This window comes from Chaetodon auriga, chromosome 11 (assembly GCF_051107435.1).
Source record: "Chaetodon auriga isolate fChaAug3 chromosome 11, fChaAug3.hap1, whole genome shotgun sequence".
Taxonomy (NCBI): Eukaryota; Metazoa; Chordata; class Actinopteri; order Chaetodontiformes; family Chaetodontidae; genus Chaetodon; species Chaetodon auriga.
In genome coordinates this window covers 11,313,946-11,340,243 of record NC_135084.1, presented here as the reverse complement: position 1 = coordinate 11,340,243, position 26,298 = coordinate 11,313,946, and the positions used below count along the sequence as shown (strand labels likewise).

Sequence of the window (26,298 nt, the reverse complement as noted above, 5' to 3'; positions counted from 1 at the left end):
AAAATAACACCAGAAACACAAGCAAAAGAAGTGTAAATTACTTCAATTAAAATGACCAGAGGCAGAAAAACACCTCTTTGAAATGACAAGCCAGTGAGGACACACTGGTGGGTGCAGGAACTGAGCAATCAGGGCACAGTTAAAGCAACAAAACAGCAAGAGGAAGAGCACACAAAGAACATAACTGTAAAGAATCACCATCTTCAGAGGCAGCTGCACTCATTCTCACTAAGAGGTCCTTGACAATGTCCTTGAAGAAAGGTTTTCACATTAAAAAAAAAAAATCCCATCGCTGGCAGCAGCACTCTGAAATGAGGAGCTGCTCCTTGGGGGAATTAAGCAGGATGTAAAAGATGGTTGTTAGATACGAGTGAAGTTCATGGCAGATAAATCAAATAAGAGAAGATCAAACCAAAAATAATTCTGTTAAACATGAGGGATTTGTTAATAGATGTGTGACCTTTTCTGTCCATGATAAAGCGGAGTACAGACTCTTAACCTTTCTGCATGACACATGCGACCAAGAAGAATCAGAAGAGTAGGATTATTTTTGCAGACAGAATGAAGCTGTTCACATTTGACTTCTCCTGAAAGTTTTCTGAAACAGTTGGACGACACTCTTTCCTACTCCTACACAGTTTGTCATTCTCAGCTCCTCAACATCTGCTAACCTATTCTAGCAGCTGCTACAGTTTGACCTGTAGTCAGTCTGGAGGAGAGATACACACTACAAACTTCAATAACTGTCTCACCTCGACACGTTTTTCAAGTACAAACTGAGATAAACTGCTTAAGTGCATGTCTGCCATATGCTGCAGACATTATTGTAAATACTTTCAACTTGTCTCCTTGTGTTCTGTTATATACAGATAACCCTAACCTTCGACAGGCCAAATCCATTCATCACTTAACTAAAAAGCTTTTTTCCATTTAATCTAAGATTCTCTGGCGTTTAGTCCTTGAATGAAATGGCCTCAACCTGCAAGTCATCCAAACATCCATTGTCCTAAAAAGGAGTGCTGTGTGCGCACTTCCCTCATGAGTTAATAAAGACTTCCCATGACCGGGCTTAAGCCATATGCTTTTGAAGGAATGGTTTGGCTGAGAGAGGAGCTCATGTGTATTTCAGCCAAGCATGGGACCTTTAAAACTGACGATCAGAGCCGTTTTCAGCCTGACGTCATCCTCCCCGCACCCACCGTGGTGGAGCTGCTCTGTGATGAAGGGGCAGCTTGGTGCGTTGCCATGTTGTTGATCAAATTAACATGTGGGAATCAGAGCTTGCAACATAAGCTTATGTACAGCTCAACTAGAGTTCAGAGTGAAATCTATAAAATGTGTTCAACTAAGTCAGATTAATGCATACAGTAGCAGTGTTTATGTTCCTGGAAACATGCAAGCATAAAGTATGGCTGTTTAGAAAAGAGTCATACAGGCAGCACAAAGGCAAGTGAGAGGAAAGAATGGATGGTAAGGTGGGAGTTATATTCTGTCGTAACAAATAAATGGGTCTTGGGTGTGAACATAAATACTGAGATAGTATATTGGCAGAAACCTTGTTCCGAGGAGAAAGGTTGAGTTGTAGGTGAAGGTTTGATTCCCAGTTGTTTTCTCTCAAAACATGCAGAGTGACAAGCTGTCCTCCATCCTGTGAGTTAACTACATGAATATGCATATAGGGACAAAGAGTTTGTATCAAGTGTGTCATAAAAGATTGCAACTGCAGATTTTTTGTCCCACCGTTGGTAATTTACAGTTTCCAAAGTACAGTGGGAATGGCTGGAAAACGGTTGCTTCCCGCTGAGTTTGCTGGAATCTGCAGTGTGAATGGAACCAATAATAAGTAATTTTGTCCATGGGATGATGAGAGGGTTCAGACCACGTTAAAGTGACCATGCAGGAAATTTACCTTTTGTATTGGCAGTGTTTCCCTCTCAAAGGATACTGTAAAATAAATCCTTCATCTTGTTTAAAGCCGTTTTGTGTAAGATTTCAAAGTTTCTGACTTTGGCACCCCCCAGAGGAAGTGTCAAAACAGACAGAAATAGGTTACTAGCTATGTAAGATGATGGCATCCACCTTGTTAGCTCTGATTGGCCGACTGATTCTGCAGATGGCGGAAAAAGCCATCAATGACCACACCGTCAGACCTATTTGAATCTCTGAATAAGTTATGTTCGTGGTCATTCAGAGGTCTGAAACCACACAAAAAACAAAAACAAATAAAAAAAAGCTTATGTCATGAGAAGATTTTAAAATATGGTATAATCACATACTGTAAAAGTAATAATTATCTGTTTTAAAGTGTGACCATGGCCACAAGTGGTAATTACAGGATAGCACTTAATTGTCTTTCGTTTTTCAGGGTCTTCTCAAGTCAGTTGCCATCAGTAGAGTCCGAGTAATAGTAAGCAAAGTCAGCAAACTGATTCAGTAACGTCATTTATTTAAAGTTAGCCAACATAAGCTATGCTGGTCATACCAGACCAAATGAGGCTGTAGCAGCAAAACCCCTGACTGTATTAAAATGAGCTAGTGAGCGTTTTACTGCTCATGAGTTCAAGTCTTCATTCAGAAGCAGAAGAACGTTTTATTTCTTCTTTCAAATGTCACTGACTGTCACTTTAAACTGTTCAAAACTGATAGCTAATCTAAACCTGCTGTTTCGTTTGTCCACTTTCATTGTACTGGCCTTTAAATAACATAAATCCCAGAAGTGCTGATCTGATCTGATATCGGGGGCCCACCCTGCGGCCTCTACGTTTGAAGGAGGATTAACACAGTAGAAGCCTTTGAGTAGAGAATGGCCTGTCGCAAGCTTTCTCCTGTGAACTTCACCAGCCTGTAAGGAACAGTTGTTGTGTTCCTTTCCATAAAATCATAGGTACTAGGCAGTTAACACTAGCCGTTGTCCCTCTCAGCTGGAGCTCAGGAACTGCTCTGTTCCATAAATACACGAATCAAAAGCAGGATCAGGAGGGAGTAGGTGACTGGGCCAGGGGCGTGGACTCGGGTTGGGCAATTGGCAGCATTGATCAAGGGATAATAAAAGTTTAGGCCAAGTGTTACCGAATGGCCTCTGGCACTTCTAATATGAGCTTGCTGTGAGTTTTGGGAGCTCTCCAGTTAGTTAGCCATCTGTAGTCCTATGTTTCAAGAAAGTGATCCTGTATGGGCACAATAATAGACGCTCTGTCAAAACAGCACACTGCTTTAATGGAAAGATGCCTTATTTACTTGTGCATAAAAGTCAGTCTTTAGGCATGAGATTGTGCAAAAACACAACATTTCATTTCAAGTCATCAAGTCTCTCTCATGTTCTCCTGTGGCTTGTTAAAATGTGAGAGAAGCGGTGGGAGTTTGGGGCTGGAGACCCGAGCAGTCGACTCCCAGGGGATCAGTTCACTCAGAGGCCAAGCGGACAGGGGCCATTTAAGGCGTTCTGCTTTAATGGCTACTGAGGCTGAGGGCTTTGTCAGTGCCTCACATCATATACCTCCACTTGTCCAGCACTGACTACAACATTGTGTGACGTTACCTCCCAGCTGAGCCGACATGTTACTAGAACAACACTGTCTCTATAAGTCTGTAAGTGATGGATGTGAGGTCAACCTCTTGTCTCTGGGTTGTTCGGCCTTTTTCTTGAGCAGTCCTGACGTGGTTATGGCCAATCAGCGTTGTCAGTTTCAATTAGAGCTGAAACAATTAGTTGATTCATCAATTGTTTTTTTTTTTTATTGAACTCTTTTCTGCTACTATTTTGATAATTGGTTAATCATTTAAGGCTGGATATGGCAGCTTGGGCTCTTAGAATTTTTTTAGAAATGAAAAGATGAATTGAGTAATAAAGAAATAATAGGCAGATGAATTGAGAGTGGAAATATAAGTGATTTACAGCCCTACTTTTAACCAAATGACAGAAAATCCCTAAAAACTGATGGTATCAGCAAGGCCGTGTCTTTATCTGCATGTGCAGCACCGTTTCCCAAATGAGCCCCTTCTGTTTTTGTCTATTCATGTCCTGCACTAACATTCACTCCTTCCTGCTGTAACTCTCTCACTGTTGATGGCTTGGGTGGGTCTTCCACTGGTAATGCCTCATGTGTTCAAAGCCCAGACTGGCTCTGTGCCGGCCTGAGGAAAGAGGATGGGTGGGTGGACACTGGAAAATGCAATGATAACGGACAAAAGAGAGAGAAAGTGCGAAAGAACGAGTGGCCTAAGTGACCGCCGGAAAACACAGGGAAGCCCTTTGTGTTTACGTTCTGGGTTTGGCTCCATGTTGGTAGACAGCAGACAGCAGTTGAGCAAAGGGACACAGGTCGCCTATGGAGCCTGTGTGTGTTTTGTTGTGGCGTTTAGAAGGCCAGAGCCAGACCCACTGAGCCGCTGTAACAGACAGAAGAGATGAGAAGGCACATCAGTATCTGCTTTTCCCATGTACGTCTTTCAGCGCTGTCATCTAATGAAGATATGGGATTTGATCACATTTAGCCCTCTGTTTTCATTCTGTCTGCATTATTTCCAAACCTGATGCCAAATCAAACACTTCTTCTGTGGTCTTAGATGGAGCCGCCAGAAACGCAAAGATATCTCTCAGAGGCAGTGCCAGCAGGTTCAAAAAAAACCATCCATGTGCTCGCTTTGCTGAGAACTTAGTGGTGGCCCCGATTTTATTACTTTCAGCAAAACGACAAATAATAAACAGCAATTGATGAGAGACTTGTTTCACGCATCCATTTAAACCAGATTGGATCGGTTTGTGCGGTTCATCAGTATCCTTACATCTGCGTTCAACCCTGTGGATCTTTGGCGCAGTGATTACAGTGAAAACATCACATTCAAACAGTATGATCTTTCTGATAATCTGCTGTGCAATCAGTCTTTGTGCCAGGCGTCAATTGGAGAAAGATGTTAAATTGCCATAATCACCCTGGCTGTTACATGACAGTTATTTCTTCGAGGTTACAGGGAGTTTTAACATCTAACTTGTGGACATGGTGGGACAAATTCTCTGCTACAGCCTTGTTGTTTGTGCTCCCTGCAGAAAGACGTGAAGGATGTGTTCACAGCCATCACGTTCGAGGTGGCTTACAGCCTCGGGAAGCATGTGGTGACAGGCCACCAGGAGCGAGACCTGCCCGCACTCACTCCAGTGCTGCGATGGAGGAAAGGAAACAAGATCGCCGTGAGGAATGAGGTAAAACACTCTGCGAAAATCGTGTGGTTTTGAAATATATGAGAGTAGAAATCCTCTTAAACTGACATGTCAAAGGTTTCAGGGCTTCTCAGAGATTTTGGGCAAGAAGATAAATTACCAGAAAAAACAGCTTAATATTGTGACAAAAAATGGAGAATGGTGATAATCCACAGTGTATTATATTCCTCTTCCTCTGGCATCTTAATTACAGGGAGATTCCTTGTCAGTAGTCGGATTTAAGATACAAGTAAACCATTAGAGGACTTTCTAATATAAACATATTTTAACCATTTCTGGTGTATATTAGTGTGTAGTCTCTAATTAAATGATTGCATTGGACTTTTGTTTTCCTGGACCACGAGATATAATGGATGATCAAAGCTATGATCACTGAAAATGAATTTCATAATTTATCATTCTGTGTAAGAAAATGAGCACCACTGAGGGTTTCTCACACATTTGTTTCAATTTACCGTCACAGGATACTGAATATTCTGAAATTCAAGCCACTTTCGAGCTCATTTTTCATTTCTGCTCATAAATCATTCATATCCAGTATCGTCCTGCGCTTTGATGTAAAAATGCTTCGGTTCAGGTGCGTTGCAACAGATGAGGACAGGAAATCCCTCAAACTTAACACTGTCAGCTAATTCAGATTCTGATCTAGGCCGTCTCCTCAGACAATTACACAGAACAAAGTCGTGTCATCCCTCAGACCGCAGGAGGAACGAAGGAAACAGCTCAAATTGAGGTTATAATGATTTGGTGTTGGTTACCAGCTTATTATTATCTGTGTTAGCTTTTCTTGAGTGGAATCCAAAAAGACTGATTCATTTATTTTCTTTGCAACCACCTCTAACCTGCCCCACATGTGTTTCCCCACCGTCTGCACTTCTTGAAAAACGGAGGGATTTGCACCTTTCAGCACCTACAGGGTCCATTCATCCAAAGCTCATCAACGTTACATCGAGCCTCACTGCTCGACTTGTGTTTCCTTTCATGATTCAGCCTTAAACCAAGGGCCATCCTCTGACTGATTAAAAGAGAGATCAGATAGAGTAAAGATTGTGGCCTTTGTGGATAAAGAAATATCTGCTGGATAGCTCCAACAACAACACAACACTGCCCCCTAGTCTGAACACAGAGCTGGTGTTTTCAGTGCACTGACAGCATGAGGTCATATGAACTGTGTACTTTACTGTTTCCTCTTCAGACTTGGTTTGAGAAGAACTGCCTGTCGGACGACTGCGCTGCAGACCTGAGGCTCCATGGGAAACTGCTGCTCTCTGGGTAAAAAACTAAACTTCACACTTCAGATTCAGTCTGTCTTTGCCGTTTCGTCAGCACTGAGGAAGCAGGCTGAAGTCATAGGCCATGTGGGTGTGGGTAGTGGAACCATGACGTATGCTTGGAGGATATCCATATGTTTTTCCATACAAAGGGAGTTCCCTCTCTTTTTGTTGTGCATCTTTTGCTCTCTGTACATTTACTTACAGTATATGCCTGCTTTGGTAGGATGTAGTCATCTTCTATATTCTTTGTTTTAGTCCAAAAACAAGCAAATACTCTGTTTTTAAGGCCACTCCTCTTTTGTTTACTTCCAGTCAAAATTTCAAAATAAAACAAAACTTAGATTCCTTGTTGATATAAATCTTTGCTGACTGCTCATCCTGAAGTTTATTTACTCTCTGAAATGCATTGTCAACTTCATGTTCCTGTCAGGCTGCATAGCAAACCCCATTTGGCCCTCGGAGGAGTGAAGAACGTGTCTTTGAACCTGACCATCTCCAACGCTGGGGACGACGCTTACGACACCAACATCTACTTCAACTTCTCCAGAGAAGTGTTCTACATCAACTTCTGGCAGAAGGTCTGTCCCTCTCATCAGTGTGAAGTATCTACTGTTTGTTTACTCGAGTGCGCATGTTTATTTCTCAAACGTATTTGATTGTTTAGTTGAAAAGATGTGGGTAAAGCACAAGTGAATCACTGAAATGATACCGACAGCCACATTACACATACGTATGTAACACATATGTACATTCCGGCTGAATACCATCAGTCTTCCACTACATTTTCTAAAAGATAGTTTATTTTAAAAGACTGATTAAATGTCCAGAGCACAGTCTAAACAGTGGAGCACACAGAAAAACAGACATATCAACTTAAAGCTTTGCCTGAGCTGTGTAGGCAGCCCTGCAGATAAAAGCATGAAGAGTAGGAGAGCAGCAGCAGCAGCAGCAGCAGCTGTCTCTTCTCATAGGTCACCTCCTCTGACCGACCTGTCGTACGCTTCTCTGACTCATTCAAGGCAAAGCACCATGTTAACAACATATGAGCTCCATGCACGAGATCAAATCAGAACACACATACTTCATATTCCCACAAGTTTGACTTATGTACCGTTCAAATCACATTACTCATGTCCAAAAACTCCCTCATGCAAGATGAAATAGGGCCATATATATTCTGGTAAATACAGGTAAAGTGAGCTTTGTAAATGACCTTCGTGGAGATGTTGGTCAGGCCTCGCACTCTCTGACCTCTAACAGAAAATGATTTCTGCATTCTGTCACTGTTAAACAAATATCTACCCACTGCCATCCCACATTAAACCTGAGAGACTTTTCTCGAGACCACGCTGCATGCGGATGGATTTCACAGCGGCCACCTCTGCCTCTGCTCACGTCTGTTTGCTCACTTGTTGCAAAGAGGCCAGCAGGTCGGCTCACGGTTGAGTGAAGTCGCCACATCAGGCCGAGTGCTCTCATATGAGCCTGCCCCGGTTCACTGCAGCTTTTCGGCTGCTCGAGGGGACAGCATCCATCATGAAGGCTTTCCCCTTCGAAATGAACCTCATGTTTATCCTCCAGCTGGGTTTTGCACCCTGTGATGGATAAGGATCATCTCTGTAAAGCGCTCAATCTGTGACATGATTTAACCCCCCCCCCCCCCCCCCCAAAGCTGAAATTGAATTTAGATAGAATACATGCTGCAGGCACATATTAGAAAAACAGTGTTTCGGTTTGAGTTTCATAGCTAATTCAATGAAGTAATTAAGTATCAGGTTACCAGCAGCCACAGAGCCTCTTTTTGTTCAGGAGCCTGATAAGTCAGGGTGGCCTGCTGCACAAAGGGAACAGGAAGTGAACAGTATGAAGAGATGACAGAGAGGCCACCGAGCAGATTTACTGCCATATGCTCCTTGAGACACTTCTAATTACTACTGGAGAAGTCCAAGGTGATGGTGTGACCCTCTTTCCAAAGTTGAGGTCAGCTCCCAATCCTCCCCCGAGGCTTTTTTCCAGTGAGTGAAGCCTGAACTTGCACTCCCCTCATATTTAGTGCGAGTGGGATGTGTTATCTGTCTGTTGTTCTTGCAGCACAAGCTGTCAGAGGGCTGTTGAGGTGAGTTGGTTCCAGGAGCACTGCCTTTGCTCCCGTGGGACTCAGAGACTGCTGCACCGGCTTCTGTGTTTTCTTTTTTTATCTCTTGGGGTTTTTTTCCTAAAAGGCCAGTGCCCTAGCAGATGTTTTGTGCCATTAGACTTCTGGCAATTGTGGCCCTCTGGCAGTTTTTACTTCTGTTCTACCACGTTTATCTGAAAGCTATAGCTAGTAGTTACTTTTCAGGTTAAGATTGTACACACGATGCTTATCTGCCTCTAATTTATGATTTGTTAGATTAAACGACGCAGAAACATATGAAGAGCTTTTTCCCCTCAGCCAGGTACAATATTAAAATACTGCTTTCACATTCATGCTGCAGTGATATTTGAAATCAGTATCATCGTATTTATGTTTGTTTGTCCAATGATGATATACAGTACGTCACAATATAACAGCTCTATGCTAAGTGACACATTAGATAATCTAATTCATGTTCAGTGTAATGCACTGTGTTTCACTGTTGTGTATTACATAGTCAAAACGCTTCATATGTGTAAATCACCACTTTTACTTAAGTGAAGGATCTGAATACTTCCTCTACACATTTCTGGTGATTTATCAGTTAGAGCAAATGAACATCATGGTAAAAGGCCCAGAAACTGGCAATGCAACTGAGAAATGTGAGAAGTTGTGAATTTCAGTAGCGCTTCAAATCTAAGAAGCCCAAAGCTCCATCTTCATACCTGTGTCGAAAGTAATGACACTCGCTTGGAAAAGGTACAGCGAAGCAAAGCCAAATGTACAAATACCCAAGTGGTTGGAGACATAAAGAGACATGCAGAACATGCAGAAAATGAGCCTCCTGTGTGTTGTCATCCACACTGACGTACTACTCCAGTAGATGCTTCATCTGACTCCGAATAAACAGTCCCGGTGATATTTAATGGGCCTGCCATTTGTGAAAATCCCAGCGTGTATTTGTTCCTGACAGAGAAAGACCAGAGAAAGTAAGCAAGAGACAGAAAGTGAAGAAGTACTGAACAAACAGACTTTTGTCGCTCTTCCCCCCATGGAGGCACAGCTCGCCATATGTCTGAGTGCTCTGCTCTCTCTCAAGGGCTGCCAGGTGGATGATGGGTAAACAGGCTGACTTCCCCAATCCTGCCCAGCCCCGTGGGACAGGCGGTGTTTGCACAGCAGCACGGAGGAATACAGGAAATAGAGGAAATTCCATCATTGCCAGTTGTGCTGGGGTCCCCACCCCCCCTCACAGGGCCTGCTGTAGTCTCATGCAAAGGGCACCGCTGCTTATTTAAGCTGACTTAATGAAGATGGAGGGCACAGCCACACCCTGGACTTACACTGGGAATCTGCTGAATAAGGGGAATGGGAGTGTGGATGATACTGTACCTTTAAATATGTCAGCAGAGACAACCTTCACACCTCTTTTCTTCATCACTTTTGGAAGCCTGTTATAAACACAGGCCCAAACTGGACCGTTTTGTATAGCTTACATTAAGCCGCCTGCTGCATGTTCCAGGAGCGCTAGTCTGTCTCTTTTCCTTTTTTTAACTGCTGAAGTATCTCTGACCTCTTTCATGCTTTCAGCACACGAGCTCAGCCGACAGCCTCACAGTGAACCCTCGCTAAAAGAATTCTTACTCCTCGTCAGGTCAAGGCCAGAGTGTTTACACAGCGCAGCCGGTGAAGCTCCATATTGTTTAGACAAGCTTCCAAACACACAGCCTGGAGGTTGTCCAATTACCCACCCGCTAAGATGTGTGTGTGCCATCACTGCTTTGTACATTCTTCGTTTAACCTAATTTAGAGCTTCAGTAAGATATGTGAAGCTATTCTTTTCCATACAGAGGTCTGTTTCTAACAAAACTTTGATCTCACTGTAAATGTTGGCAGGTGTGTGCCTGTGTGTGTGTTTTTAAAGGCTATGCTCTTGCTCTTTCTCATGCATATATAATAGATTACATTATCTCTGATATTTGCATTTATTTGACCATCCAAAACTTGGATGCTTTTTTGGTAACTTATCAGAACTGATTGTTCCCTCTCACGGTCTGCGTCTTGTCTACTACGTCTTCCTCTCTGTGTCTCCGTGAGCGTCACCCACTCTGTCTCCAGCCTGGCTGTCTTTGTTTCCTCCTCTCACTCTCTGTCTATCTGTCTTTTTGCAGGAAGAGAAGGGCATTTCCTGTGGGCTTGTTGATTTGGACTTCCTCAAATGCAGCGTGGGATTTCCCTTCATGAGAGCACAGACTAAGGTAGCTGCTACCGAGATGGAGCTAATTGCACAATGTCAACACTGCATGCATTTTAGTGCACACCCATTGGTGTGTAAAAGCCTACTGCTGACTTTTTGCATGAAAAACACATCAGTCATACTGCATCACATGCAAAACGGTCAGTGACACTCAGGTTTATTCTGTCTTTTTCTCTCCAGTATCATTTTGCAGTTATTTTTGACACAAGTCAGCTCTCAGGGGAAAATGACACACTGCAGTTCTTAGTTCAAGCAAAAAGGTGAGTAATAGTTGTTGGTTTTTTTTTTCATTTCAGTGAATAAAAATGCTGATTAATCCACACAGTTTTCATGGGTGTAGAATTGAATCCACAATCGATTTATAAAATAACTGAATAACTTTATTTCTCCTTGTCTGTTGTAGCGCCAATCCAGAGCACAAACTCTCTGACAACAGTTTAGATCTGTCCATCCCTCTGGTTCATGAGACTGACACGACTATTACTGGGTAAGAACAAGACTAACACGAACACCCATAACAGCGTAGCTACTGGTGTACAAACATAAAGCTGTCTCGAGTTCGTATGCCTCAAACGGAGACTTGACCTGGTTGCTCATCTGTTGGCTGTCAGGAAGAGAAGGAATGCTTTTGTCAGTGTGGAACATGTCAACTTGAAAAGTCTTATCTCTGAAGGGTTTATCATAGCTCTGCTTCACAGAGAGATGCAGAACAGTCCAAATCCGCCCGAACTCTGACATCTGATAAGGCTGCAGTGTGTCTTTAATGTGAAGGGAGGCTTCAGAGCAAGGCTGGAGACATCTGACTCTTGTCTCAACTGCTGAGAACAGCTCTGCTGTCCAGCTAATAATATGACTGAAGACAGGGATTCTTATGAAACTCTGTGCATTTAAATAAATGAATGCATCATCTTCTCCTTCTCTCCCGATCACTGTGGCTACAGTGTGGTGACACCGAGCTCCTTTGTGTATGGAAACTCCATTGATGCCTCGCGTTTCGTCCAGTTGGAAGACATGGAGTGCAACTTTCAGCCTCTCAATCTCACTTTCCAGGTACTGCTAGCTCAGAGCATTTTGGATTTTCAGTATTTATGCATGTTTCTCTATATATTCACTTCTATTTTCCTTTGTCTCCATCTTTCCCTGTCTCCGTCTGATGTGGTTCCAGGCCATAAACAAGGGGCCCAGCAGGCTCCCTGGCTCCACTGTGGACATCAGGATACCCAACCGGCTGGCTGGCAGCGGAGCTGACATGTTCCACATCATTGAAACACAGGTGGATGCCAACAGCAGTCTATCTACATTATTTATCTAGCCCAAATCATTATTTATTAGTTTATTCACCTGCAGGCAGCCACATTTTTAGCTCATTTATCCAGCCAGCGCCTGTCGGTCTTGCTTCTCTTCATGGCACGGTTACTTGTATGCACCTCAGAGGACACTTTTATGGACAGAAAGCTGCTTTTGGTCATGGCATGGGCAATTTGCTTAGTGTGCTGCACCACTGGGTCAGTGAAAATCTGAGCGAAAGTGTTGACGTTGCCACCGAAACTAGCCGACCATTTTGTTTCACAACATTTTGCATTTAGATAAAGAAACGCCATTCTCCCACTGGGTTTAAATGTTTTCTTAACCTTTGCATTACTCCTTTCATATAGGTAGAATGTGGGGGGGCTCAAGCTGTTAATTGTATTTACTGTGAATGGGCAGACGGGGTTGACTGAATCCCACCCTCCTTGAGCCCATCTGGAATCACTTTCAGGGGATCAGACAGCTTGCACGAAACAGGAATGGGACACCTGCAGAGCTGGCTACTGCCCAGTACCATCCCAGCCTGGACCCACACATCATAGACGCCGTTAACACTGCGTCTAGCCTTTGGCACACCAGACAGTTGCACACTTGTATTTTATCGCCAGATATTCTAACATTTTATATAGACCTTCATTTTTTCATACTTGACATCGAGTTCCTGACTGTTGCTTTTTTAGTTTTTCCACACAAAATCCCTCAGCCTTCGTTATTTACTGTGAAACTTCTCTTCTTGTGAGGGATTTCACTATGTTAAAGTTAGTGCGGCCTATGAATCTTCACACCAGCAGTGGCAGCAGAAACACAGGACATGAGAGAGCACAGCAATAAAAGCTCAGACATGCTGGGTGGCAGCAGAGCAGACAATGAGGAAGGCCAGAGGATATTTCCACCTCCTGAGTTTCAGGTTGGGCCGAGGAGAGGGGAAAGGGGAAGTGCTCCCTCGGGGGTGGGCAGTAAACCAGACACCTCTAAATCACTCCTTATGGGAAATCTGCCTGGGAGGGGTACCAGCATCTTTTAGAGAGGAACTTCCTGTGAGTCCTGGAGACTCAACAATGGTGGGATTGGGCCAGTTTAGATGACACAAGTGCTTGTGTCTACTTTTTCACAGTCAAACCCAAATCCAAACTTATCTTTGCAACATCAACATGACTAACTTCCTGCTTCATGTTATTCTTATGTCTTCATTTATGTTCACTGGATGCGATGTTACCTGAAGTCTCAGTCAAAATAATGTTTCTCCACCACTGTCCTGATTCAGGTGGCCGACAGCCGAGGGAACTGCACCCCTCACAGGAACCCGACACCGTGCACCATCCCCCAGGACAGAGAGAACATCTTCTACTCCATATTTGCCTTCTTCACCAAATCAGGACGCAGAGTCTTGGTAAATATGCTGCCCTCAAGCACTTTGAGGTCACTGACTGTCACCCCCTGGGAGGATTCTGCTTGTTTTTTGTATTTTTAGTCAGTACAACATCTGTTTATCACGCCTCTCTCTCCCACACACTTTCTCCTGCTCTTTCCTGACTCTCCGTTTCTTCTTCTCTCTTTTTTTAAAGGACTGTGACCGGCCTGGAAGAGCATGTATGACCATCTCCTGCAGTCTGGGTCCACAATTGAAAGAAGAGGCTTTGAGCATAGATATAAAAATTCTACTCAATACTGAAATCCTAAAGAGGGTAAGAAACATGTCGCAAGCTTTATAGATTTAGTCCAGGTTATTGTGATTGTAATAGTAACAGTAATCCACCCTCTCTCAACCCACAGGATAGTTCCTCTGTGATCCAGTTTGTGACACGAGGCAGCGTGCAAGTAAATGACAGAACAGTGGAGGTGCCAAAGGGCCTGCCAGAGGACATTTCTGTGAGTACATCATGAGCTATGAAAACGCCATCCACGTACACTGATTCCAATGGTTTGGTACCTAAACAAGGTCAATTACAGCACACAAAATGACTGCAATGAACATCACAAAGCTGTTAACAAGCTTATAAACCAAAGAATTACCATCCCTTTTTTTTTATCAGATCTCTTTTTAGCAGTTTAGCCTTTTTCAGCTGATTTTTTGTTTTTTACAATCCTCAACTTTACCTCACTCTGGCTCACATCAAGCTTGTTTCCAGGCACAAGTGTCCCATTTAACCCACTGCAACAGACGGGCAAAGTTAACAGCTAGCTGGTGAATAAAGTGGAGCATTTAGCATTTGGATGAAATAACCCTTTAAAGCTTGAGCGGATGCTAATTGAGGCTCGAGTCTGTGCATTCTGGTTAAAGGATGGGGGCTCTCTGCTGGGAAAAATCTATCATGAGCATACATATTTTTATCTTTAGATCCACAGTCCATCATGACAATCATGACGACCAGTGAACAGCTGGGGACTGTGGGTATACTGTATGGTGGTACTTTTTGGGAGGGTCCTCAGCTGTGCTCAAGGACAGACCCTCCCCCCACTGTTGTTTGCTGAGTGATTGAATGGCCCACCAGATCAGATGAGATGATTATATTGAGCACCCAGCATGCTTGCAGTGGGATCTCTCAAGTGATTAGGGTGCTGACCGGACTGCCGCCCTGCTGACCCTAAGCTTCAGTTGTGCTTGGAAAATTCACACTTGCCATGAATGTGTCCATACCGTGCTGCTCTTTCAGCACTTAGTGTGCGCTCATTCCAGCCACTATTACTCCCCTAGGTTTTAGTGAACACAGTTACCTTTTCCCTCAGGATGACTGCTGGCTAGAGTACACACTGCAAAATATAATTTGTGGTCCCTGGTTGCATTGCTTACAGCTAGTGCAGCTCAGTTTTTATCCTCCGTGGCATGCAAACAAACTGACATAAATCAATAGCATTCTGTTGTAAGTACGCAAGTTACAAACTTAGCATCACAGAGCTGAGTTGAATGAACTTCACATTCAATCAGACATTCCCAGAATGAACTGATTGCACAAGTTAAATTGGGAAAATCAGAGTCAGAGAGCATCAACCAGTAGAGCTTTCAACTTTCTATATACGCAAGCGCCTTGGCATGCATAACAACAGCTAGATTCCAGAGCTCAGAGTACAGGGGAGGTGTTAATGTGGGAAACTATTCAGCAGAGATTAATCTTCACTTGTCCACTTGGTTGAGTCTTGGCTCACAGTTGGCATCTCATGCCGCATTTGTGTTCAAAGCCCGTGCAGCATTGCACATTGAAGCAGTGAAATTCCACCGTCAGTTCTGAAATTGTTGTTTGCAGCAACAAATTATGCAGGATTATCTGACGTTTGGGAGTTACACATTTATTTATAGTTATTTGCCTTTGTTTAAGATCATGAGTAAATAAAGCCGACTATTTCACAATCCCAGAATGTGTAGTTTCCCATTTAAGGCCTGAATGCTGACATTAAATCATGCCAAGATGTTGTGAAGAGTAATGCAATATTTCTCTTAAGTCAAACCACTGTTAATTCAGTGCAAACCAATTTGAGCAGTCAAAGTAATTTTGTTGGAAATGACTCATGTACAGACATATCAAACAGCTTCAAAAGAACTGTTTCAAAGTAGAACGGGAGCCCGTCACACATATAAAATGAGTGGTAATTATTAGAAAATGTAATTAAAATCAAAGCACTGACGATTGAAAGCAGTTCACAATGATAGTGGTTACTTAATTACAATAAATACAGCATTTATCACTGGACACTGCTTCCCTCCATTGCAGTTAAGCGTTACAGTGTGCATTGGGTTAAGTGAACTGGGTTTGCTGTCAGTGACGGATTAACCAGCAGGTCAGCGTTCACTTGTGTCATGGGAACCAACTTAAATGGTCATATTTATTGTGGAACCAGGCTATTTTTTAGGAGTTGCCAAACCTCCCAGAACAGACGAGATAACTCAAAATTAGCCTCAAGGCCTTCAAGGAATCAGTTTCAAGGCATGAGGCTTGAAATTGAAAAAGGGAGTGGGTGATATATTAGTTTGAATTGCACTGACCTAATAAGATGAATATTTGTTGGCATTAAACACATCAACGTGTAAAGAGTGGTGTGTTATGAAGCCGTGATGATCAAGCTTTTTTACTAGTTCTATGATGTTATTCATACCAGTAATAATAAACATGAAAGCCACCATTGTGTTGGAGGCAATGTTGAAGACTAAGTTGTCAGGCTGTGCACAGACAGAGCGGTGCTGAGGGCTAAAACTAACATCAGCATGCTAACATGATGACAATGCTAGCATGCTGATGTTAAGTGGTTACAATGTTTGGCATGTTCCCCACCTGGGTGTTAGCATGCTAACATCTGCTAAGTATGAATGTCATTAGTTTTACAGGTACTTTGTTATAAACTAAAATACAAATGGACAAATTTAGAGTCCATTTGTCACAGCATAGCTAGAATGGCAAGAAATATGACATGAATAAAAGTGTGTTTTGCAACACAAAAAGTTCTTTATAATTTGTGCTGCAGGCTGTTTGTTGCATGTGCAGCAAGGGACACTGTAACCATCCTGTCCTGCCCTGGATTTTAAATCAACATTGATTTCAACTGCTTTTTGTGTTTCTTGTTTACATGATTCATTGACTGAATGTGTTCTCTATGAAATAAATCCAATCAGTGTCATGTTTCACGCTGTGTTTAGCTCTACATGTAGCTCCTCTTGAATGACTAAAGCAGGCTGAAATAAGATGTGTCTTGTTGCACTACATTGCATCATTAGCACCACATGACTTAATGAGTACTCTTTGTGTCTCTGCCCGTGTGTGATGTATTTCAGTGTGACTCACTGACTGACTGAAGTGTTGCTGTGTTTCAGCTGGTGTTTGAGGCTCTCCACAGTCAGGAGCCGAGGGGTTACGTAGTTGGCTGGATCATTGCCATCAGTCTGCTGGTGGGAATCCTCATCTTTTTGCTGTTAGCTGTGCTTCTCTGGAAGGTAAACACATCAGCACACACTGATTTTTTTTTTTGGAGCTCACAGCATTAGTCATGAAACTGCTTGTTTTTCTCACTATATTTTGCTGAAGCTACAACAGTAAGCAAGAGGGAGTTGTCACAAACTTGTGTGTCGCAGCCAAAGGCCCTGTGCCTGACTCTGGTCAGACGACAGCACAGTATCCAGTTGTACAGAGACAGCTGGAGGTAGGGGAAGAGGTGGGGGTGAGAGCTTGCTTTGGGCCTTAAACAACCATGAAAAGGACAAATCACAGACCGGACAATAATTCACACCATACCACATGAAAGACGTATCTAAAAGGGAAATGGCAATTACACTGATGTTCAGAGGCCCTGTGAGCACAAAACTCCTTTTCTGTTTCACTGCTTCTTTTTCCACCGGGAATACCACAACTAAACTTTGGAATGTTGGTCCTGGGATACGTTCCCCCCCGATCCCCAGGTCCTTGGATCTTGCCAAAATAAACCCCACTTACAAGAGCAGCACATGTCCTGTATTGCTCTTTTCAGGAAATGCCTGAGGAGAGTTCAGGTCTGTATCAATAAACTTAAGTAGTCAAACGCAGATAAATGAATGGAGTCATAGGGAGAGCGGCATCATGGCTTTGTTTAGATTCACACCAAGAATCTACTGCTCTCCCCAATCCTCTCATATTTCATTTGCATTACACTTGGTATATGCATGTTATAGGTCAGTTAAATGTAAATTAGCATACAATATTAGATTCCTAAAGAAACAACACCTTAGTACAGGGGAAATGCTTGATTTGCTTCCATCCATGCTGGTGGTTATGCCTATTAACCTCAAATTGTGTATGTTTTACATTACTGAGGCCCAGTTTTTCAAAGCATGCCATGATGTTTTAAATTGATTTCCGATTGGCCAGACCTCCATTGTTTTCCATTTGCTTCACTGCAGGAGAAATCTCAATTTACAGATATTTGTACCTTAAAGATATATCCATTACAGTGACCTTAAGGTCACATCACTTTTACAGGCTATGTAAAATCAAATCCAGAAGACAAGTAAGAAAATATTGTTATGTTAAGTACTTTTTTTTAACATTAAAAATATTGGTGGTCTGCAACAGAATCTCGTAAGTCTTAGGTGTCAGAGCACCCCTGAACCCACCGACAAGTAGGTTTTTACACCAGTCCCTTCTAGCTACATTATATTACAGTCTAAAAATGTATATATTTCCTTCAGACTTGTAACACAATATAGTGCTCTCTTTAAAGTGATATTGATATCAAAAAGTTGGAAAATCTAATGAAATACTGGATCAGACAATATTTTTTTAACATAAGGATAATAAATTTAGTTATTTAAAACCAGGACATTTTACAGTTGAATACTAACTAATGCTAACTTGTAAGTACCCCCTTCAGTAACTATGCAATGACAACATGGTTTCTAAATTATCACCAAATTACCATCAACACATGTTTTTGATTTATGCACTGCAATGTGTTGTTACTTCAAGGACTAGATCAACATTTTGGGAAAGACACTGGGAAAATCAATGCTCAGTGAACATAAAGCTGCAATCAGCAGAGTGTTAGCTTAGCTTAGCACACAGACTGGAAACGGGGCAAACAGCTAGCTGACTATGTTCAAAGGTCACAGCTGTGCGTTACCTATCTCAAGTAGCCTTGTTTGAAAAAATGACCGCCTCATGGAGGAAAATCTACCCTAAAAATCTCTGGAAAACATTGAGCAGTAATGTAAGTATGTTTGATTTGTATTTGATGAACTCAAACATGCAAAACCACAGGTGTTTCACTCCTGGAGTCTGATCTGACCACAGATGCACCTCACTAACCACTCAAATGTTTGTTCCTCTCCTTCTTTGACAGATGGGATTCTTCCGTCGGCGCTACAGAGAGATCATCGAGGCTGAAAAGAACAGGAAGGACAGTGATGAAAGCTGGGACTGGATGGAAAAGAACCACTGAGACTTGCAGTGGAGTCGGGGGGGTCCCAGAAGAGCCAATGAGATTAGGGATTGGGTCGGGTAGGATCCAATAGCACGGGGTCTCACTGCCTAGCCGCCCAAGTGGCACCAGGCCCTTCAGTCTTCCATATGTGGAAGAGAAGAATATTCTCCATATTTTTTGGAGACTTGATAGTTTTTTGTGGGTGGGGGTCCAGGAAACAGGCTTCTGAGGTGACAGTGTGGCTTGCCAGAGGACACTTGCTGTGGAATTCAGCTAATCTCAAAGGAGGTAACTCCCAGCCAGCTGAGCGGAGCTGTTGATGGAGACCCACATCCGTATGGGGATGTGGAGACGGCATGAATACTGGTGGACAACAAAACCCTCAGGGCTGTGTTACATAGCAAATTTATTTTTATACATACACTTTAAGCCATATTGCGTAAAACTGGGCTTCGAGTAGAGTTGGGGTTTTGAAGGCCATTATAAACATACTGTATCTGCAGTATGTTTTCCTAAAAGCACTGATGTTTGATAAGAATGAATGCCTTGGCTCCATAGCTTTACTTTAATGCCAAAGATTTGTCCTGTATAGTATATGATTGGAGTCGTTTGTATATTCAGTTCTTCCTGGGAGTGAAAGATTGTATCTTTTCTTTAGTTTTTCTGGCTTATAAATATCTGTTTTACACATCTGACTGCCCCTCCCTCCCACAGATAATCGACCAGAGTTTCTGTGTTTTAGACCCGCACACACAATGATTAAAAGCTATGTCCTCATGTCATCTGTTAGTGTCTCAGAGGCAGTGGAGGCCCAGTAAAAGTGCTCATGGAGGTCATTAGGACCATAAAAGCCGCCAGTTACATTTCAAGCTTCGTGACTCTTTAAGCATTCCATTTGTTATGGCTTTTAACTGAGTTGTTTGCAGGTGATAAAAGTGGATGATTTTGTCAGATTTGAAGTTCTTTACTCTCTGCGGTCCTTTGAATGGACAAATGCCTCAGAAGTGCAATGCACAGAAGAGCAAATATCTGAAGCCGCTTTTCCTCAAAGCTATTGCTCAGGTATGCAGCTAACTTTTTAGATGGACCCCCAGAATCTTCCTGGCTCAAATGAAGATATCGTAGTTGATTACGTTGTTAATTCTCACTGAATTAATGTAGGAAATGATTAGCTCTATATCATGACATAAGATCTGATCATGATTTATTTCCAAAACCTTTCCAGGCTTCACCTAAGCAGCCCATATTTAATATTACTATTATGTTATTAGGCATTGGGTTTTAGTGTGAAATACGAGACACATTACTCTCCACGGCCAGATGAAAGTCTGCAATGGGAGTCCACCTACAGTCATTTATAGGGGCCCGTGGCATGAGTAATGCCCTAAAAATAGGTGGGAATGTGCTGCACTCAATCACTACACATAAATGAGCTCTTTGGGGCTTCTGGGAAAAGCTTATTTTAAGTCAACATAGAGGAATGTCAGCGTCCTAAAAATCTGCCACTTCACAGCTCCTCTGTACCCAAATTTTTACCCCACACGTTCTTTTTAAAGCTGGGCTTGATTGTGAACGAGAATTTGCAGAACGCAATGCATTTTATATTAAATGTGCCCAGAGAAGTAAGAATATAGCTATTTTATACATTTGAAGAGCTCAAAATAACATGAAAAAATTCGTTTGATGTCAGTTTAGGAGAATTTATGGATGATAATTAATTATATATATAAAAAAAGATATGCAGTATGTTAGGATGAAACCCTGCAGTCTCATGAATTTTGGAGTAGACCACAGCCAGATTTAAATGTGCAATGCCAAAGAACAAAAACTATATTTTAATGTTTCACATTTTTCTATAAGACTTCAGTGCAAAGACACTTTATGGCTCACTATGATTGCTTGTGCCGTAGGAATCTTTTCTTGATCCGATACACTTTATTTTACCATTTAATTCCACTGGCATGACGGCATATACTGTACACATTCACGTCTTCCTCTGCATCTGTTAGAACGATGCATGCAGAGAAACCGACACTTGACATTTTGGTAAATTTTAACTGTGATGGTTATATTTTTTTGTATGTTCGTTGTCACCGTTAATCACACCGTTATTTGGGGTTTTGTTCTGAGTATACTACTGTCACTGAATATCATTTCCATTATAGTGTGCTGTATGTTTGATGTTTAAAGATGTCTGAGCTGTATATTTATCTGTTGATAAATTGAGTGACATTTCATGGCTCCGTATGCTGTTTTTGTCATCATGAGTCCTGTGTGGTCATTGGTTCACTTCTTATTCTGATGGTGTGTGGTGCTCTCTGCTGGCAGCTTTGCTGTACATGTACAGACAATACCCAATAATGTAAAAAAAAAAAAAAAAAAAATGTGGCAGACTCTTAAAACCCAATCAGGTTTTTAAAGATTGGTTGGACAGCTTGCCTGTTTAAGTGGGACACTGATCTTCAGTGCTTTTTACACAAAAGATGACATTTTTTAAATACTTTTTACAGAACATTGTAATCAATTATCTTACAATCAACTGATAGTCAGTATACCCTAGAACTTTTTAATATAAATTACACAACCATCAATCTAATTAAAAAATGCAACTGTGTTTGTATGTCTGTAATGTTTGCCAATTTATATTTACTTCAAGCCCTTTGTAAGGTCCAGTTCATTTCCCTGAGCACATGCCAAATGGTCTCTCTTTCAAGTTCAACCATGTCACAACAATGGTATTGACTGTTCAATGACAAGTTGTGTTGTGGCAGTATATCCGGATGAAAAGTCTTTATTGGCAAACCTTAATGTCCAATATTTGTTAAACCCACTTGACTAAACTAAAATCAGTAAGTGAAAATAATAAGTGATAGAGTCATTGATAATGAGAACACTTTTTAGTTGCATCATATTCTCCTTGCAGGAGCAGTGCTGCAGCAGATTCGCATACACAGCAAGTACGTGAAGAAAGAAATGCTGATTACTCTTTAAACCTGGTGAGGTTGTGTGTTTGGTCAGGTGACCCCAGTTGCTATGAAACAAAGCACAAGCTCCTCTGTAGAGTGCAATGAATTATTAATACAGCTACCACACTGAATACAGCCGGAGCACCACAACAGATGGACCTGCTGGTTTTCCTTTGACCACAGAGAATCACTCTGCCAACTATGTCCGCTTCATTGGATCATGGGTTGATCAGGACTGCTGCGGTGGAGGAGGTGGTTGCACCAATTGCAAGTCATTTATGCCACTTGGTGCTGCTGTGTGACAGCACAGACGAACCTGAACACTTCAGCCAGCTGGAGGGTGCAGCCCAGGCTGTGGCTGCAGCTACTGAGAACATGGCAGCAGTGGCTTCCAGGTATGTACAGAGTGGAGCTTACTGAGGTTAAGACCGGAGCTTTCATGTACGAGGCTGCAGGCATGAACAACACGTGACCTCTTATAATTTATATAAGAGACTGAAGTGTGATATATTATCAGATAAACACCAGGTGCTTTGCTTCCAGGCACATATGTGAGACAGAGGATGAAGTTTTGCACATGGAGATGTCGTCCCTGTTGGAGTCAGTCACCGTGTCTGGACAACATGTGCTGCTGGCAGCCCAGAAACTCAACATCCAGCCCAGTTTGAATGAGCACAGAGAGGAGCTCATCACTGCCACACAGAGCGTCTTCCTTGGAGTAGTCAAAGTATGGTTTTTCTTTTCTGCAAGCTTACTAAATATACATTCAGTGTAGATATTATACTTTTAAAACTTAACAGAGATAAGGAGAAAGAAATGACTGACTGATTAAAGGCACTGACAGGCGCCAATAGATTCATCGTCCACAGCTGCATCTGATTTTTACTTTCCCAGAGGTTTCCTTAATTAGGAATACTGCTTATCACAATAAGACACCAAACTGCAGGTCGTTCTAGATTTTACCTAATATATCCAAAAGCATTTGCCTAAACTTCCAGTGTTGTTATAAATACCAGATTAAATTAACTTCAGTGAGGACAATGAATCCAATGTTAGTTACTGATATCTGTCATGTCATGCTAGCATGCAGTCATTTTTGAAAGGGGATTACATCAGTCAGAGCTTGTAAATTGGAAAAAGGGCACAAAAATCTACTTTGTTACTGACACTGTCATAACTGTTTATAACTCTGCAGGGGTATAACATCACATGGTGTGTGAGGAACTCTTCTTTCTTCTCTTTGGTTGTGGGAAATGCTGCCCGAATCTGCCAAAACTATTTCAGCACACTAGAGTATCAGATTTGAATACAGCAATTTCTGTAATTTGAGTTTCAACATTTTCTTTAAACAATAGTTGCTACAGTGAGAACAAAGCAGGCATAATAGCACTGCTTCCCATCATTGTCCAAGATTATGGGAAGAGATTGCCACATTGACTTTTGTCTTCACCCATAATTGCTATGGTCATAATATTATGGACTCTTACTGCAAAACAAGTTACTTCATATATGCAGTAGCCTACCTGCTCACCACAATGGAGAACTTTTTTTGACTTCTATGCATACAAACCTAGCTTTCATTTCTATTGTAGATTTTATATCTGGTCATCACATTTGATCAGTGACATTATTGCATGAGTAGATTGTATTTATCATTTGCACACAAGAATACACTTATCATGTACGAATATGAACAAAACTAAGAATCCACAGCCGTACAAGCAGCTCCACATGAGACTATTAAGGCAAATTGGTCGCTAAACGCTAACATCAGCATGCTCACATGCTAACATGTTGAACTAGAACACGGTTAACCTCATACCTGCTAATCATCAGCATGTACAATCTTTACAGTTCATGGCCATGCATATCTAAACCAAATTTCATTAAAAATCTGTACAGTTTTCAAGACATTTCACTAAGAAAAATCTCATGGTGGTAAAAGAGGAAAAGTCAGGATGATCAAAGTCAGTAGGCTTCATCCTCTTCAGACCATGAATGTTTTTTACCACATTTCAGTTGTGATTGTTGTCATTTTATTTTTCTCTCTGCTCTTAGGTTTTGATTGTGGACGACGATGCTACTATAAGGAGAGTTGTAGCTGCTGCCGATCGTGTTTTGGAGTGCCTTTCTGAGCTTGGCTCTTCCTCAGACATCAAATCTCTGCTCAAATCTTTCCAGGTGTTTTCTCAGGCTCTGCTCCTTCTCAACAGTCTGACAGTGGAGAGAGCACACTCCTTACAGGATCCCAAACAAACAAAACAGCTTCTTGATTCCTTGGAGACCCTGAGAAGATGCATCTCCATGCTGCACACGGCCATGTGCACGACCATCAAACACCCTACAAGTGAGCAGGCACAGGCAGCCAAGACATACATTCTGGACAAGGTGCAGGGCACAGTGGGAGACATTATTATAACCCTGAAAAGTGAATGCCTTAGTGGATCACTGGGTCCTTGTGGGTATTACACAGAGAGGAGGAACAGTCTGTTGCAACTACTTAGTATTTCCTCAACATCCTCAATCCGAGGCTGTGGTTTTGACAGCCTGGTAAGAGATCTTGTATTTCACTGTATGGTTGTGGCAAATTCTTCTCGTAGAGAGTTTCAGCAGAGAGTGGTGGGGCATTGTCGTCACATCCTGCAGTTCTGGTCAGACATAAAAAGGATTTTAAAGTCCTCAGAGGATCCTAATGATTCTGCACAGAGCCTTGAGAAAACCTGCACTTTGTTGGTGCAGCAAATACAAATACTTGACAAAGCTTTGATGACCACTGTTCTGTATCAAGTCTTGGACACATTTCTTACAGCTTCTTCAACAGTTGAGGAACTTTTGAGTGTGGCAAGACAGGTCCTGGTTGCACATTCTTCTACAGAGATGGATTTGAACTTTATTCAACCACTAGTTGAGGATTTCATTTCTTCCACTGACAGAGTAATCCAAATGGCTAATTTTATCTCAGCTGTGGCTGTTGATGCAAAGAGTTTGGAGAATGTGGAGAACTCACGAGCAGGCCTTACAAGACTTAGAGCTCGGATCACACCTCTTTCACTGGAACTAGCAGATAATTCAATGCAAACTGTGCAGAAGCTTCATGATGTGTGTCGAAAATGGGAGGAAGAGACGAGTCAGCTTCAGGATGCTCTCAGTGACGTAATGAATGTCAGAGAGCTCACCAGCATTGCTATTAATGAGATGATCAATGACCGACATGGATGTGACACAGCGTACAGAGAACAAAGCTATGAACTGTTTAAAGAACATGCAACGAACCTTATTTGTCACATGAAGCTGGTGATTCAGTCAGTGAAGAGGTACCTGGACAGAAGTGATAACCCCATCTATAGGAATGGCCTCCTGGTCCTGCTGAAACAGGTTCAGTCATCACAAACCAATGTGAGCGAGTCAGTCAGAGAAATGCTTTTAGGTTCCAGACTAAATGTGGAGGTATATACTGCTTTTTCAGATAATGTTGCCATGGCTGTTCAACATTTTAAAGTGCTCAGGCAAGGACTGGACGGCCAGCAGCATCCACACCTCCTGAGCCCGCTGCGAGAGGGGGCACGTCAGCCTGAAATCTCACAGTCATGGTTACCAGTCAAAGACATGTGTGAACTCAACCTGGATAATATGAGAAGAGGCTCTGATTCTCCTATTTTGGAGGTCATGGAGAGGGATTTGCAATCTGAACATGCAGAGGAGCACTCAGATGAGGAAACCATAGATGCAGAACTGACTCATAAATATGACAGCGATGATTTAAAGATGCCAGCTGTCTGCGATGAGCCCAGGCTGATCCAGGAGCCTCTTGAATTTGACCTTTTACCCCTCCTGTATGAAGTTGTAGCTGTGACTAAAGGGAAAGATGTGACAGCTCTCAACCAGGCCTGCACCAGTGTTCTTGAGTTGTCAAACTGTTACGCTCAAGCTGCAAAGGAAGCGTTGGCCATTGTTGACGCGGTTGATGGTCAGACATTGGAAAGTTTCAGAGCAGAGCTGGTGTCACTGACTCCGCTGCTTGTCCGGACGGCTCAAGAGACGGCGATGAGCTCAGCGATGAGCACAGAGAGCATCTTCAAACACAGCACACAGTTTTCTGACCTGATTAACAACACCAGAAAGGTTTTATTGCCGGTGGCTGGAACCTGGTATCATGCTGTTTACACTGAGCTGCGAGGAAATCTGCCAGACATGGCAGCTGCTGTCAGACAGCAACTAAATGAAGTGGTGATTTTATGTGCTGATGTAGTCCAGCTCTTGACATCGTCTGATTTAACAAA

At 42.3% G+C, this 26,298-nt stretch overlaps 1 protein-coding gene across 1 annotated transcript in view; it reads left to right on the top strand.

The window, feature by feature from the left end:
- The window catches only part of itga9 (integrin, alpha 9), a 47,014-nt gene extending 25,623 nt beyond the window's left edge, over positions 1 to 21,391 (top strand). Inside the window, exons 16-28 of the mRNA XM_076743933.1 lie at positions 5,048 to 5,200; positions 6,414 to 6,490; positions 6,923 to 7,070; positions 10,780 to 10,866; positions 11,046 to 11,125; positions 11,269 to 11,352; positions 11,807 to 11,915; positions 12,031 to 12,138; positions 13,438 to 13,563; positions 13,739 to 13,858; positions 13,947 to 14,042; positions 16,975 to 17,094; positions 18,972 to 21,391. Of these exons, the coding sequence (XP_076600048.1) occupies positions 5,048 to 5,200; positions 6,414 to 6,490; positions 6,923 to 7,070; positions 10,780 to 10,866; positions 11,046 to 11,125; positions 11,269 to 11,352; positions 11,807 to 11,915; positions 12,031 to 12,138; positions 13,438 to 13,563; positions 13,739 to 13,858; positions 13,947 to 14,042; positions 16,975 to 17,094; positions 18,972 to 19,070 (1,407 nt within the window). The 3' untranslated portion in view covers positions 19,071 to 21,391. The remainder of the gene's footprint in view (positions 1 to 5,047; positions 5,201 to 6,413; positions 6,491 to 6,922; positions 7,071 to 10,779; positions 10,867 to 11,045; positions 11,126 to 11,268; positions 11,353 to 11,806; positions 11,916 to 12,030; positions 12,139 to 13,437; positions 13,564 to 13,738; positions 13,859 to 13,946; positions 14,043 to 16,974; positions 17,095 to 18,971) is intronic.
- The last annotated feature ends 4,907 nt before the right edge of the window (positions 21,392 to 26,298 follow it).